Source organism: Eschrichtius robustus, chromosome 6 (genome assembly GCF_028021215.1).
Source record: "Eschrichtius robustus isolate mEscRob2 chromosome 6, mEscRob2.pri, whole genome shotgun sequence".
Lineage (NCBI taxonomy): Eukaryota > Metazoa > Chordata > Mammalia > Artiodactyla > Eschrichtiidae > Eschrichtius > Eschrichtius robustus.
In genome coordinates this window covers 106,840,606-106,852,888 of record NC_090829.1, presented here as the reverse complement: position 1 = coordinate 106,852,888, position 12,283 = coordinate 106,840,606, and the positions used below count along the sequence as shown (strand labels likewise).

Genomic DNA, 12,283 nt, shown 5'->3' with positions numbered 1-12,283 from the left:
ATTTTTTCCAATTTTTCCACATTTGATCCAAGGCACGTCACGGACTTCTTGCATTTAGAAACGCTAGACCACACTTTAGTACATTTTAACCCCCAACCAACCAAAGGCACAAAATAAACAGCAAAGAAGACACGAATTTACAGTATTAGTGCTGAGTCAAGATGGCAGAGTGTCACCTTGCTTGAACTAAGCTGGAAACGTGTGTTGGGTGACTCAGATGTTTTGCAGGTCTGCGCGTGTCCACAAATGAGCACAAAAGTACTGCAAGTGTTGACTTGTTACAAATATATTTTAGTGAGTAGGCAAATTCAAAACTAAGGAATCCAGAAATAATGAGGATCAAGTATAATTGCCTTTTAGACTGCAGGACACATGAAAATAGAATGTGTCCATCTTATGTACAGTGGCACATGTGTTCCTTAAAAAAACAGAATGTTTCGATATAGCTTCGTTCTGTTAGTTTTTACTCTCTAGGAATCTTAGTCATTTTACAGTGAAAAACACAGTTAAAGGCAAAAACTTTTTCTCCCTTTTTTGGTTTTACCAAGTTGACAGAACTAAACATCTGTCTAATTTGAGGAAGAGGTCATATCTGAAGATCACACACCTGGACTGGATAACGTTTCAATAATGTTGAGGAGGAAGACTGCTCATTTTGCAATTTTCTGCAAGTGATAGGGGAGGAAAAGGTACCTAATGTGGTCCTGCCATATAGCAATGTATGAATTAGTTTTCACTTAAATTTCTCAGAAATTTATTAATTCAGGAAATATTTGTTTAAGTCCCCTAAGTAGGAATTATAATAAGTGATGGAGATGAAATGGAAAGCAAAACCAGGCAAGGGCTTAACCTGTAATAGGTTAAAGTCTATTTAAAAAGCAGCCCATTTGAGATGTAGTTTAGTGCAGTGATTAAAAACATAAGCTTTGGAGTCAGATTACTTGGGTTCAGATCTCACTTGGTAGCTATGTGACCTTAGCAAGCTATTTCACCTTCCTATACCTTCATTCTCCATTTGTAATGGAGGGGAAATGGTAATACCTAGCACATAAAGACTTGTTAGGTTTAAATGTCAATTAACTTTAAATATTATTATATGTAAAGTGCTTAGAACAGTGCCTGGCACACAGAAAGCTAATATATATAGGCATTAGCTGCTCTATTATCACTGTCAGCATCATTGTTGTTTTTAGTATATTTTTGTAACAATAATGTAATTTGCGAGTAAAGTAATATAATTTACACCAATAAATAAAATTTTATCTATAGTGAGAAGGATTTAATAAGGGTATCTATTCTAACCTAGGGTGTCAGGGACTACTTCCCTAAGAAAGTTGTATATAAACTGAAATCTGAAGTATTGATAGTGAAAGCAAATAAAGAAGAGCATTCCAGGTGAGGGACAGTATATGCAAAGGTCCTGTGGTGGGAGGAAACATGGCACATTTAAGGAAATATAAGATCAGTGTGTCTAGAGGGCAGTGGTGTAGAATGAGACTGGCTTGTTAAGCAGAGTTCAAATGGTGCTTGGTATCACAGGTCAATTATGGAATTTGGCTTTTAATACTAAAAGCAATGCAAAGCCACTGGAGAGTTAGGTATGTGTGGGCTGGTGGGGGGTGGGGGGGTACAGTGTCATACTTGCAAAGATTACTTTGACTGCAGCATGCATAAAAGACTGTGTTTGCTTTGTATCTTTGAAACTGACATATTTCATATAATACACACATATAATATATACACAGACATATATATAATAATAATATATAAAATATTTTGGTCTTACTAGGTGGCATTAATTTCTTTTAATAAAAGTAGTTGTGAATATAAAATGTAAGAGAATTCTTTTCACGTATTTTTGCAAAACTCAATGTTTTGAACATTTCTTGAAATCATGGTTTAAAATGAATTAATAGGTTAAATATGTATGCCAGTATATCCTTTAATTTAGACATTAAAACTTTTGAAAATTTTTGAAAAAATTAAAAAATTCTTTTTAATTTAGATATTACCTGCTTGCCACATTATAGGCAAATGTAGTTTTCCCATTTGAGTAGCAGTGGATTTTATGTTGTCAGTGTTTTTTATTATATAATTTTTTGCCTACTGTTCAGATGAGGTTTTTCGCAGTTGTCTTTATTATATAGATGTTAAGCAGGTGGTTTCCAAATGAGCATTTCATTTTTTTCTAGAATACTAACACTATTATGTTTGATTATGGTAGAATATCTTTAAGAAACCTGCCTTTTTTTGATGTGCTCCCTTTGGACTTATTCCATAGTAAAATTTTCGTAATTGTGTAGCTAACATGAATCTTTTCATATATTTAGACAATGCAGGCAGTTAACAAGAAGATGGATCCACAAAAGACATTACAAACAATGCAGAATTTCCAGAAGGAAAACATGAAAATGGAAATGACTGAAGAAATGAGTAAGTTTAATAACTTGTAATGAAATTTACAGGTTTTTCTCTTTGAATTAGCAAGTTTATTTACTAGCAACCTCATATTCTCATCCACGACGGCACAAATGATGAGAAAAGAAATGATACAGCTCCCTTCTAGATAGATGACTATATTGTAATTTCATTGTATTTTTATAGAAGGCTCAAAATTCTATTAACATTTAACTGAAGGAAAAATATAAAATATGTGATGCTGTATTTCTATGCCATATTGGCCTCAGCAGTTTTACTTTGTTGATTAGAGGACCCAAACCAACTTGTGAATAAAATACCGCTTCCTGGTATAAGTTAGATTGTTTAAGAGTTGTGTTGATTCTTTCATACTAGAGAAGATCTATGAATATATATAAAAGATATATTTATATTTTTTCATACTATAGAATATCTAATGTATATCTATCTATATATAAATTTAATGTATATATTTCATGCTATAGAACATCTATTTATATTGGAGGTAGAGATAACGGAGTTCTTTCATTCTTTTTTCTTTTTCCCTTTCCAGAGTCTAAATTTAATATTTAATTTTCTTCTTTTTGAGTATAAACTACAGGCTGTGGTGGAAATATGAGGAATAAAATGAACAAAGCTATAAAAAAAATTTATATCATCACACCACCCAGATATACTTAGTGTTAACATTGTATATGTCTTTCCTATATTTTTCCATGTCTTCTAAAGTGAGATAATATAACATGGACAATTTTGAATCTTACCTTGCCTTTAAAAAACAGTAGTATAACATAAACATGTACTCATTACCTTGAATTTTCTCTGAAGTCTTTTTTTTTTTAATGGCTTTAATATTATGTAACATCAATATACCCTAATTTATTGAACCATTCTTACATTGGCCAATAAGATTGTTTTAAAATGTTCAATGTATTTGATAATCCTTTGATAAATATGTTTCTTTGTCTGAATTTCTTCAGTGTTCTTAGAGTATTAACTTTTATAAAGCTTTTGATTCATACTGCCAGACTTTTTCCAGAAGGACTATGCCCATCTTTATTTCACCAATAACGAATGAGTGACCCTTCACAACACCCTGGTCCACATTGAATCATTATTTTATGATATGTCAAAGCTGGCATCATTATTTTGCAAAGATATTTTCTAATTGTTTTACAACTGTGTTGGGATATGCCAGTTTAGTTCTGCTTATCTGCTAGCATTTTAATTTAACGGCATTTATTGCATAAAATAGTATCTAATTAAATTACTAGGATTACTAAATTTACCTTTGTTCTAGTATTCTATTTCAGAGTATCTGTTTTCCTTCTAAGGTTTAATGATACTGTACATGTATCTTTGATAGTTCCAAAAATTGTTTACTTTAGTTTTTACTTTGAACCTTTACTTTCAAAAATATAATTTTTCAAAGACATCATTAGTGAATTTTTAATGACTGAGAGAATTGTCATTTATATAATGATCACGGTATCTAATATGTTTATGTGGATTCCAGTGATGGCACAGATGTGAGCAGATCTTAACAGAGGGATTAACTATTCCATTAAGCTATCATGAAAAGAGTCAATAAGCTTGTACTTAAAACTTGTATCTGTCACAGTTCTTGTTTGTGTTTTAGTAATCTGAAAGTGAGTCTGAAAGAATAGTAGTTATTGGTGGTTACTTGTTTTTTCAGTAAGGTATTTTAACATTAGTATTTTCACCCAAAGATAAATTCAAGGTTTAAATGGACATGTCTTTCTCCAATTAGAATTTATATTGTACAGTGTTGTGCCAATGCTTGTTCACACTTAGATTTTGGAAACAAGATCTTTGGGAAATTTTTATTACATCCTGATTACACCATTCTGGTGTTTCTCCTCCATCCTTTTCTTTCATTTTTTCTGCAAGCAGTTTTTCATTCAGGCCCTTATAAACTCTGACCTGGACTCCCCACCTCCCTTGTTACTTCATTACAATCTGAGTATCACTGCTAAATTATTTTTCTAGAAGCTTACCTCTGAGTGTGCCGATCATATTCCCGCAGTGGCTTCTTTCTGACTACAAAATAAAGTCCTACATTATAAATCAGAAACAGTTTTCAGGTCAAGCCCCTTTATTTTGTCAATGCAAATACTGAGACCCAGAGAGGTAAAGTGACTTCCTCCAAAGTTGCACAGGTACTAAGTGGAAGAATTGAGATTGTAATTAAAGTCTTAACATTCACTTTACTTCTTCGGAGATGATAGTCCACTTTTTTGGCCTTAAGCTCTTTAGCTTTTTCCAACTGACTTTATACTATTGAACTAACACAAGAAATTAAATTATCAAACCATGCTCAGACAAATCAGAGATCTTAACCAATGTCAAGCTTTAGTAGCAATGTCAAGGATACAAACTATTAAGATGCACATGCAAAACAAGGAGAGTGGTGGGACATCCCAAATGACTCTCCAGATCTTTTCTTTCCATATCAGACATAAGCTCTTTGACCCAGCATAAGAGATGATGTGTCCAATAGGTTTGCTTATCATCTCATGTTGAAGAGAGCACTTTAGGAAATATATTAAATTTATACCTCAGATGGTCACCTACCTTATGTGTTATTTTCTGGGGAGTCATGGATATAAACCCATAGATAGTAGCTATAGCAATACCAAAGCAAAAACAGCCTGCTAGGAGCATTCCATAAACAAGGACTCTCTTGCTAGCTAATATTAGTCTGTTTAGCAGGAGCCCAATTAGCAGCGTGCTTACAGAGAGGTCAGACTAGGTTACTTGTCTTTCTTTCTCTGGGGGCATTCCCCGGTGATCATGTTAGTAATGATCACAGGCCAGTTGCTTTAATTCTTTCCCTCTCAACCATTTTCCCTTTATACATCTTAAATAACCAAACAGAGGAACTTACTCTTACTTATATATATTCCCTATTGCCTTCCACCATGTCTTTGCTCACACTACGCTATCTCTGTTTGGTTAAATCCTATGTGTCCTTCAAGGACCATCTCACATATTACTTCCCCCCAGGTGGATATACTCTCTTCCCTTTGAAGCTTTATAATCATTTACCTTTCCATTTATCACAAACTGTTTATTAATTTTTTTTCTGTTCTACTTAAATGTAAACTACCTAAGATCTTTACTTTTCTCCATCCATTCATAAATTTTATTTGTACTGTGTAAATTACATAGTTGGGCCTTTTTCTAAAAATATAAACCTAACCTGAAATCTGTTTGAAAGTAACTGCTTTGTTTCCTCCCCTCCTCTCAAGTCAATGACACACTTGATGACATCTTTGAAGGCTCTGATGATGAAGAAGAAAGCCAAGATATTGTGAATCAAGTTCTTGATGAAATTGGAATTGAAATCTCTGGAAAGGTATGAATGTCTTATTCTCTCAGTTGGAAATATTTTCTCTACCATTTGTGTCACTTAATTGTTTTAAGTTTTCCTTTATGTTAGGTTGTATGTTTTTAATATTTGTTTGAAAAGTAAATTACACCTGTTTGCAGCACATCTTTTATGTCCTATCCCAAAAGTTTGATAATACACATTTTTTCTCTTTTTCTCTCTTTAATATAGATGGCCAAAGCTCCATCAGCAGCCCGAAGCTTACCATCTGCCTCTACTTCAAAGGCTACTATCTCCGACGAAGAGATTGAACGGCAACTCAAAGCTTTAGGAGTAGATTAATCAGAAAAGCCATTATATTTTGCCTATTATAATTATTTAGTATAAACCAGGCACAGTGCAGATTCCTTTTACAAAACACATTTATTTTGCAAAAATGAAGACCATGAGTAAACAGTTGTTTCCTAACCCATGGCTGTTTTGAATCTTTTGCCAAAGAATGACAATGATGCAAAAATGGGAACAGTTTGGATTTTAATTAAAACTGTTTAGGAGTGATGATGTGTAAAATGTTGACTTCTTTTCTGCATGGCATAGAGAAATTATATTCATTACTTAGTGTCGTTTATGTTCTAAATCTTTTTCACTGAATACAAATCTTGTTAAAGCCACTAGGCACCAGCTTAAAGAGACCTGTAAAAATATTAAAAGTATATCATTAATTCTGTATCTGTTAACTTGTCCTTTGTTAGCGATATGTGTTATGACCATAGGCGGTTCAGCTGCCAAATTATTTTTAAATTACCTGAAAGAAGAGTGCTATTTAAACATCTGTCTTAAACAAAAACTGTTACGAGCTTTTCTTTTTTTTTTCCTTTGGGAGAACATTCTAGTTGGTAAGTTTCTTACCTTTCAAAATGTGCTTGGCACCTGCCTTAAATAGCACAAACATATTGTGCACATCTTTAAATCATTTTAACTGACAGAAAAGAATTACATTTTAAACTCAAATTGAAGCCTTTTACAAAAATTATCCAGGCTCTTTTTTGTAAAGCTTATAAAAGTGAATTAAATATAATTAGCAAAAAGAGACACTGAATTAATAACATTTTATAGTAATAAAACAATATATTTTGATCTTTCTGCCAAGAACTGAGATTTTCTCCATATGAGTTATAATTTAATCTCTTTAGTTTTGAACTGTATTAATGTGTACACTGAACCCTCTAAATTGAAGGCATCATTCTCAATTAAATAACACTACTATGACAGTACTCAACCTAAATTTTAAAAATTAGCATTTTTTCATGGTAAATAAACTACAACTTTGTCCGAAATTACTGCCTGAATGTGTATTAATGTATTAGCTGCATTTTTTTAAGGTAAAGTTGCTATGGTATTTAATGTATGGATAGAAAGTGAGAATAAGTGAAGAAGTGGCAGATTAGTTAGAATTTAGAATTAGGTTAGCTTTGAAAAATGATGTTGTCATATATGGGTTCTAGCACATCCCAGCATAAAAACTCTTCTGGAGGAGATCAGATAGCTGTAACCTGGTTGATTTGGGATAATGGATATTTTGGACTAATATGGACAACATCAATACATTTTAGGACTAGTAGACATGTGGCATATGGATTGGTGGGAAAAACAAAAACCTACACTTTACAGTCTATAATCCATAAACCATTTTATAATGTTCAAAGATAAGATTCCGTTATTGATAATATTAAATGCAGTTACCCTGAACATTGATGGGTCAAAACATTTTACTGGATTATGGAGTGTTAACCCAGAACTTGTTTTGATTCTTGGATGTACATAATAATGCTAACTAACTTTCTTGTTTACTTTCTTGTTGACATGTGGGGGGTTTTGTTTTTAAAATTATTTTGTTAAAAAAAAAATCCCAATAAAGGTTTATTGCTGTTATGCTTTTTTTCCCCTTATCTCTTTAACTCTATTTTTGGTTTCTGCTGAAGTTAAAAGTTTTATGCATATCTGGTAATTTTTCAAAAGACTGATTTTTATTACTTTCTTGGAAGGAAAAATTAGATAACTCTGCTACTTACATTTTAACAATAATTATCTTTTTAAGAATTAGCAGCTGATACAGGACTGATGTTTGTGAATGGAGTAAGTCTAAGACTTGGTGGTTTTACATGAAATTTATCTGATAATTTCTTTCCTAGAACTTCCAGGGGATAACCATTTTTAAACAGATAGGTCTTAGAGCTTATTTTTTAAATTTCAGTCAAAAATGGATGCCACAGAAGACTTTGGGATCCAAAGGAAAAAGTAGAGTCATTCTGATTTGGCTACATTTATAAAATGCTCTAGTGGCAGTTTTCACGAACAGTCACTATAAATTTGTATGTAATGTTACGCTATCCTTTGCTAAAAATAAAATTTCCTTTTAGACCCTTAAGATTAGGAAACAAGGATTCTTACACACTGAGTTTAATGAAAATACTGATTTTTTTTTTTTTTAAAGTTGATTTCCCTCATTTCCTACTTCTGGCAAAAGGATTTCTTTAACAGCTGTAGTCAAACAAAAGTTTGCCAGTAGAAAGAGAGCAGAGGAGTATAGCAATTTCTCTGTTACTGAAAGGGATGCAGCCCAATGTCATAGCCTATTACTGGGTGTGAAAGTCATGGATGGAGGAGATTGCTGAGTCTCAGAGAAGTAGAATGTGGTACAGAAATGTCAATACTCATCTTAGAAAACATAAAATGACCATCTGTCGGATGACTGTGTTGCACAGACTGTACTCTGTGCTCTGAGAGGAGCACCTGGTCATGGCAGGGATAGTGGAAATGGGCTCAGGAAATTAACACAACATTGAAAATCAACTATACTTCAATAAAATAAATTTAAAAAAAAATTTTAAAAAGATAGTGACCTTGTAGACCAGAGTGGGGAATCTAGTAGCCTGTGAGCTTTATGTTATTTGACCTGCACAGTGATGTGTATTTTATTCTTTGTAATGAATGCCTTTAGGAGAATCCTGCCCTTGCCCCTTGGCCACATGTGCATTCCTTACTAGCCCAGTAGTGACGCTTCTAGCCTGATCCCAGTGGGCCCAATTTAAACATGCACCCCCTTTTCAGACACTGCCATGTTAAAACAGTGTATGTGCAGATCTGAAAAGAGACCTGTGATGACCTTCTCCTTTGATGCCATTACTCTACATGAATAGGGTTTTGCAGCTACAAAAAAATAGATCACCTTTCCAATTTCCTTTCTGTAGAAGCTGAGTCCCATAAAGGTATTTAAGACCATTCCTGTAACTTAGTTCCTTCAAGAGTCAATTGGATTGAAGCCTGAGGATCCTGAAGTCTGAGGTGAGGTACCCTGCTACTGGAACAGCACACACACTTCCTCCTCCCCCACGTGCCATCCTCCTAAGAACCTGAAGACGTGCTACACGCGCGCGCACACACACACACACACACACACACACACACACCCCTCTGTCCCCAACCACTGAAAAGGTTTCCTTTAACTAAATAAATACTTCCACCATTAGATATGGAAAGGTAAATTACATGAATGAGTTTCTCAACCACCTCTACAGGGTAAAATTGAGTATACCAATAGGTAAGTGACAAACAGATCTTTCCATTTTAGCGGAACTCTACTGAATTCCTGAAGATTCACCACAGAAGAGCTCACAAAAACATGAGATGGAAAGGCTGTGTGGCTAAAGTCAGCTTTTGATGTTTATTCCCAAATGTATGAACACATAGATACTGCACAGCAAATCACATTTGTCATTTCTTTAATTGCAGTTTAGGATTCTAAATAACATTAACTATTCTCTTTTTTTAAAAAGGCCAGTATCTGTTAAAATTCTATCTCAATATACTTAGAAAATATAGTCTCAAAACTCATTTATACAAATGAGTTTATAGCAAATACCAGTGCATTTACAACCACTGAATAGCTAAATAACTAAGGAATTGCTATTTCAATATTAAGTATTGATTCAAAATATTTTTAGGGAGAAAAATTGGTTTCCAATGCTAATTGTATCTAAAGTTGCAAAGAATGACCTTTAAAATAAATGTCTGATAATATGATCTAAACATACATCTGTAATGATGACTAAGCATGTACACATGCTTGTTTTTGCTACATAATGTCAGATTAAACATCCCCAGCAGTTTCATGTTTTAAGTGCAAAAAGTCTGGATTTTAAGTGCAAAAACTATTCTAGATTTATATTGCATTACATTTGCTCCTATTTGCAAGTTTCAAAGGCATGCATATATGTATTTTTAGGTGTGTATATATGTATGTACATTTTGCCCTGCCTTTTGCAAACTAAAGAATCACTTCCCCAACTAATGTATGCTTTAAGCAGGTGAATTATCAAGAGAAAGTACTTATAAATCCACATAGCTGAAAAATTTGGAATTTACTCTCAAATAAGAAAAGCCTTTATATATATATATAGTAAATATTAAATATATAGTTAAATATATATATTATTTAACACCTCCTGGGTGCTAGATGTGTCCTTAAGCATGGATGATCAGGCCACTGAAAACTAATTTTTTTAAATTATTATTATTGGGGTATAGTTGTTTTACAATGTTGTGTTAGTTTCTACCATACAGCGACACGAAGTAGAGTTCCCTGTGCTATACAGCAGGTTCTCATTAGTTATCTATTTTATACATAGCAGTGTATATATGTCAATCCCATAAAAACTAATTTTTTTTGTTGTTCATGATATATCAAAGTTTCTAGCCATCCAATTAATGCTGATTATGTGTGCACAGACATACATAATCTACATAGATTATGACCTGTATAATGCTTGGTCTTTATTAATATTACAAAAAGCAAGAGACAGGACAGTGTAGTTTAGTAAGCATTCTAAATAAAAAAATTTAGTCTAATTCCCATTTTTGTTACATAAAATAAGTTAAACATTGCCAGCAGATTTACATTCAAAATGCAAAACAAAGTCATTATTTGATAGTGCTATCACATTACAGTCTACTTCTGCCTACAAGTTTTAAAGAAGTGCATTCTTTTTTTAAATTGAAGTATAGTTGATTTACAATATTATGTTAATTTCAGGTGTACAACATAGCGATTCAATATTTTTACAGATTATACTCCATTTAAAGTTATTATAAAATAGTGGCTATATTCCCTGTGCTGTACAGTGCACATTCTTATAAATTAAATAAATATGTCCCTTACGGTACAACTCTCTGAATTGAAAAGCTAAATATAGCAAACTTTTTTATTAATAATAAATCATATTCTAACCAATTACATAAAAAATGATCATCTTTTCTGATAGGACCCCAGATGATTTTCTAGGTTGTGAGATTTCAAAAATAAGTTATGTTATTAAATTAGACTCCCTTCAAGTTCGTAGCCATTGTTAAGAGCACAGCCCTTTGTTCATTTAACAAAGACTGCATGCCCGTTGTGAGCATAGGCTTTCCCAGACCCTGGAGAAAAAACAGCAAACAAGCCAGACATCTTCCTTGCACTTTTACAGCTTACAGAAATAGCAGTGTGGGGCTCAAGAATCAATAAAGCATATTTTCTAAAGCTAAACATCAAAAAAGCTAATGTCTGGGAAGAATAAAAAGAACATAAATTAATATTTCTACAAATTTCTTTTGAAACACTTCTTTGGGCTCTATGCCCTAAATGTTAACTTCAAAGGTGTCACTTCTAAGATTTATTCCTAAATGCAATAATAAAATTCAAAGGCCCCTGTGGTTCTTAAGTGCAAAACTTTTAGTTCAGGACTTCCCTGGTGGTGCAGTGGTTAAGAATCCGCCTGCCAACGCAGGAGACACGGGTTCGAGCCCTGGTCCGGGAAGATCCCACATGCCGCGGAGCAACTAAGCCCGTGCGCCACAACTACTGAGCCTACGCTCTAGAGCCTGCGAGCCACAACTACCTAGCCCACATGCCACAACTACTGAAGCCTGTGCACCTAGAGCCCGTGCTCTGCAACAAGTGAAACCACTGCAACGAGAAGCCCGCTCACCTAACTAGAGAAAGCCCGCACACAGCAACAAAGACCCAATGCAGCCAAAAATAAATAAATAAATAATAAAATAACTTTATAAAAAAAAAAAGTTTAGTTCAAACAAACTATTAGAGCTGATGGTAAGCAGGACATCAGTTAAGGAATTTTCTAATTGGATCTTCTCTGGTGATATTCTTTACATGACATTACTGACTAAAATATTAAAAAGCAGATACACAGCCTTTGGAAAAGGAACCTTTAAACTAAAAGACCACTCCCCTGTGTGTTTGTGTGTGTGTGTGTGTGTGTGTGTGTGTGTGTGTGTGTGTGTGTGTGTGTGTATAAAGAGAGAGGGAGAGATATATTGAGAGAGAGAATCACTGTTTTATTCCTATTAGTCTCTGGCTTAAAAAGTACAATGTGGCTTCTGAGAATAATTCATCAATGTAATTTAAATTGTCGTGTTTATTTTTAAAGTAGAAAAGAAAAGCTTCTGCAAAAGTTA

The 12,283-nt window shown here is 33.5% G+C and overlaps 1 protein-coding gene across 1 annotated transcript in view; it reads left to right on the top strand.

Moving 5' to 3' along the window:
* Positions 1–6,844, top strand: part of CHMP2B (charged multivesicular body protein 2B) — a 29,190-nt gene extending 22,346 nt beyond the window's left edge. The window contains exons 4-6 of the mRNA XM_068546903.1: positions 2,331–2,433; positions 5,691–5,797; positions 6,002–6,844. Coding sequence (XP_068403004.1) covers positions 2,331–2,433; positions 5,691–5,797; positions 6,002–6,112 — 321 coding nt within the window. The 3' untranslated portion in view covers positions 6,113–6,844. The remainder of the gene's footprint in view (positions 1–2,330; positions 2,434–5,690; positions 5,798–6,001) is intronic.
* Positions 6,845–12,283: the final 5,439 nt, after the last annotated feature.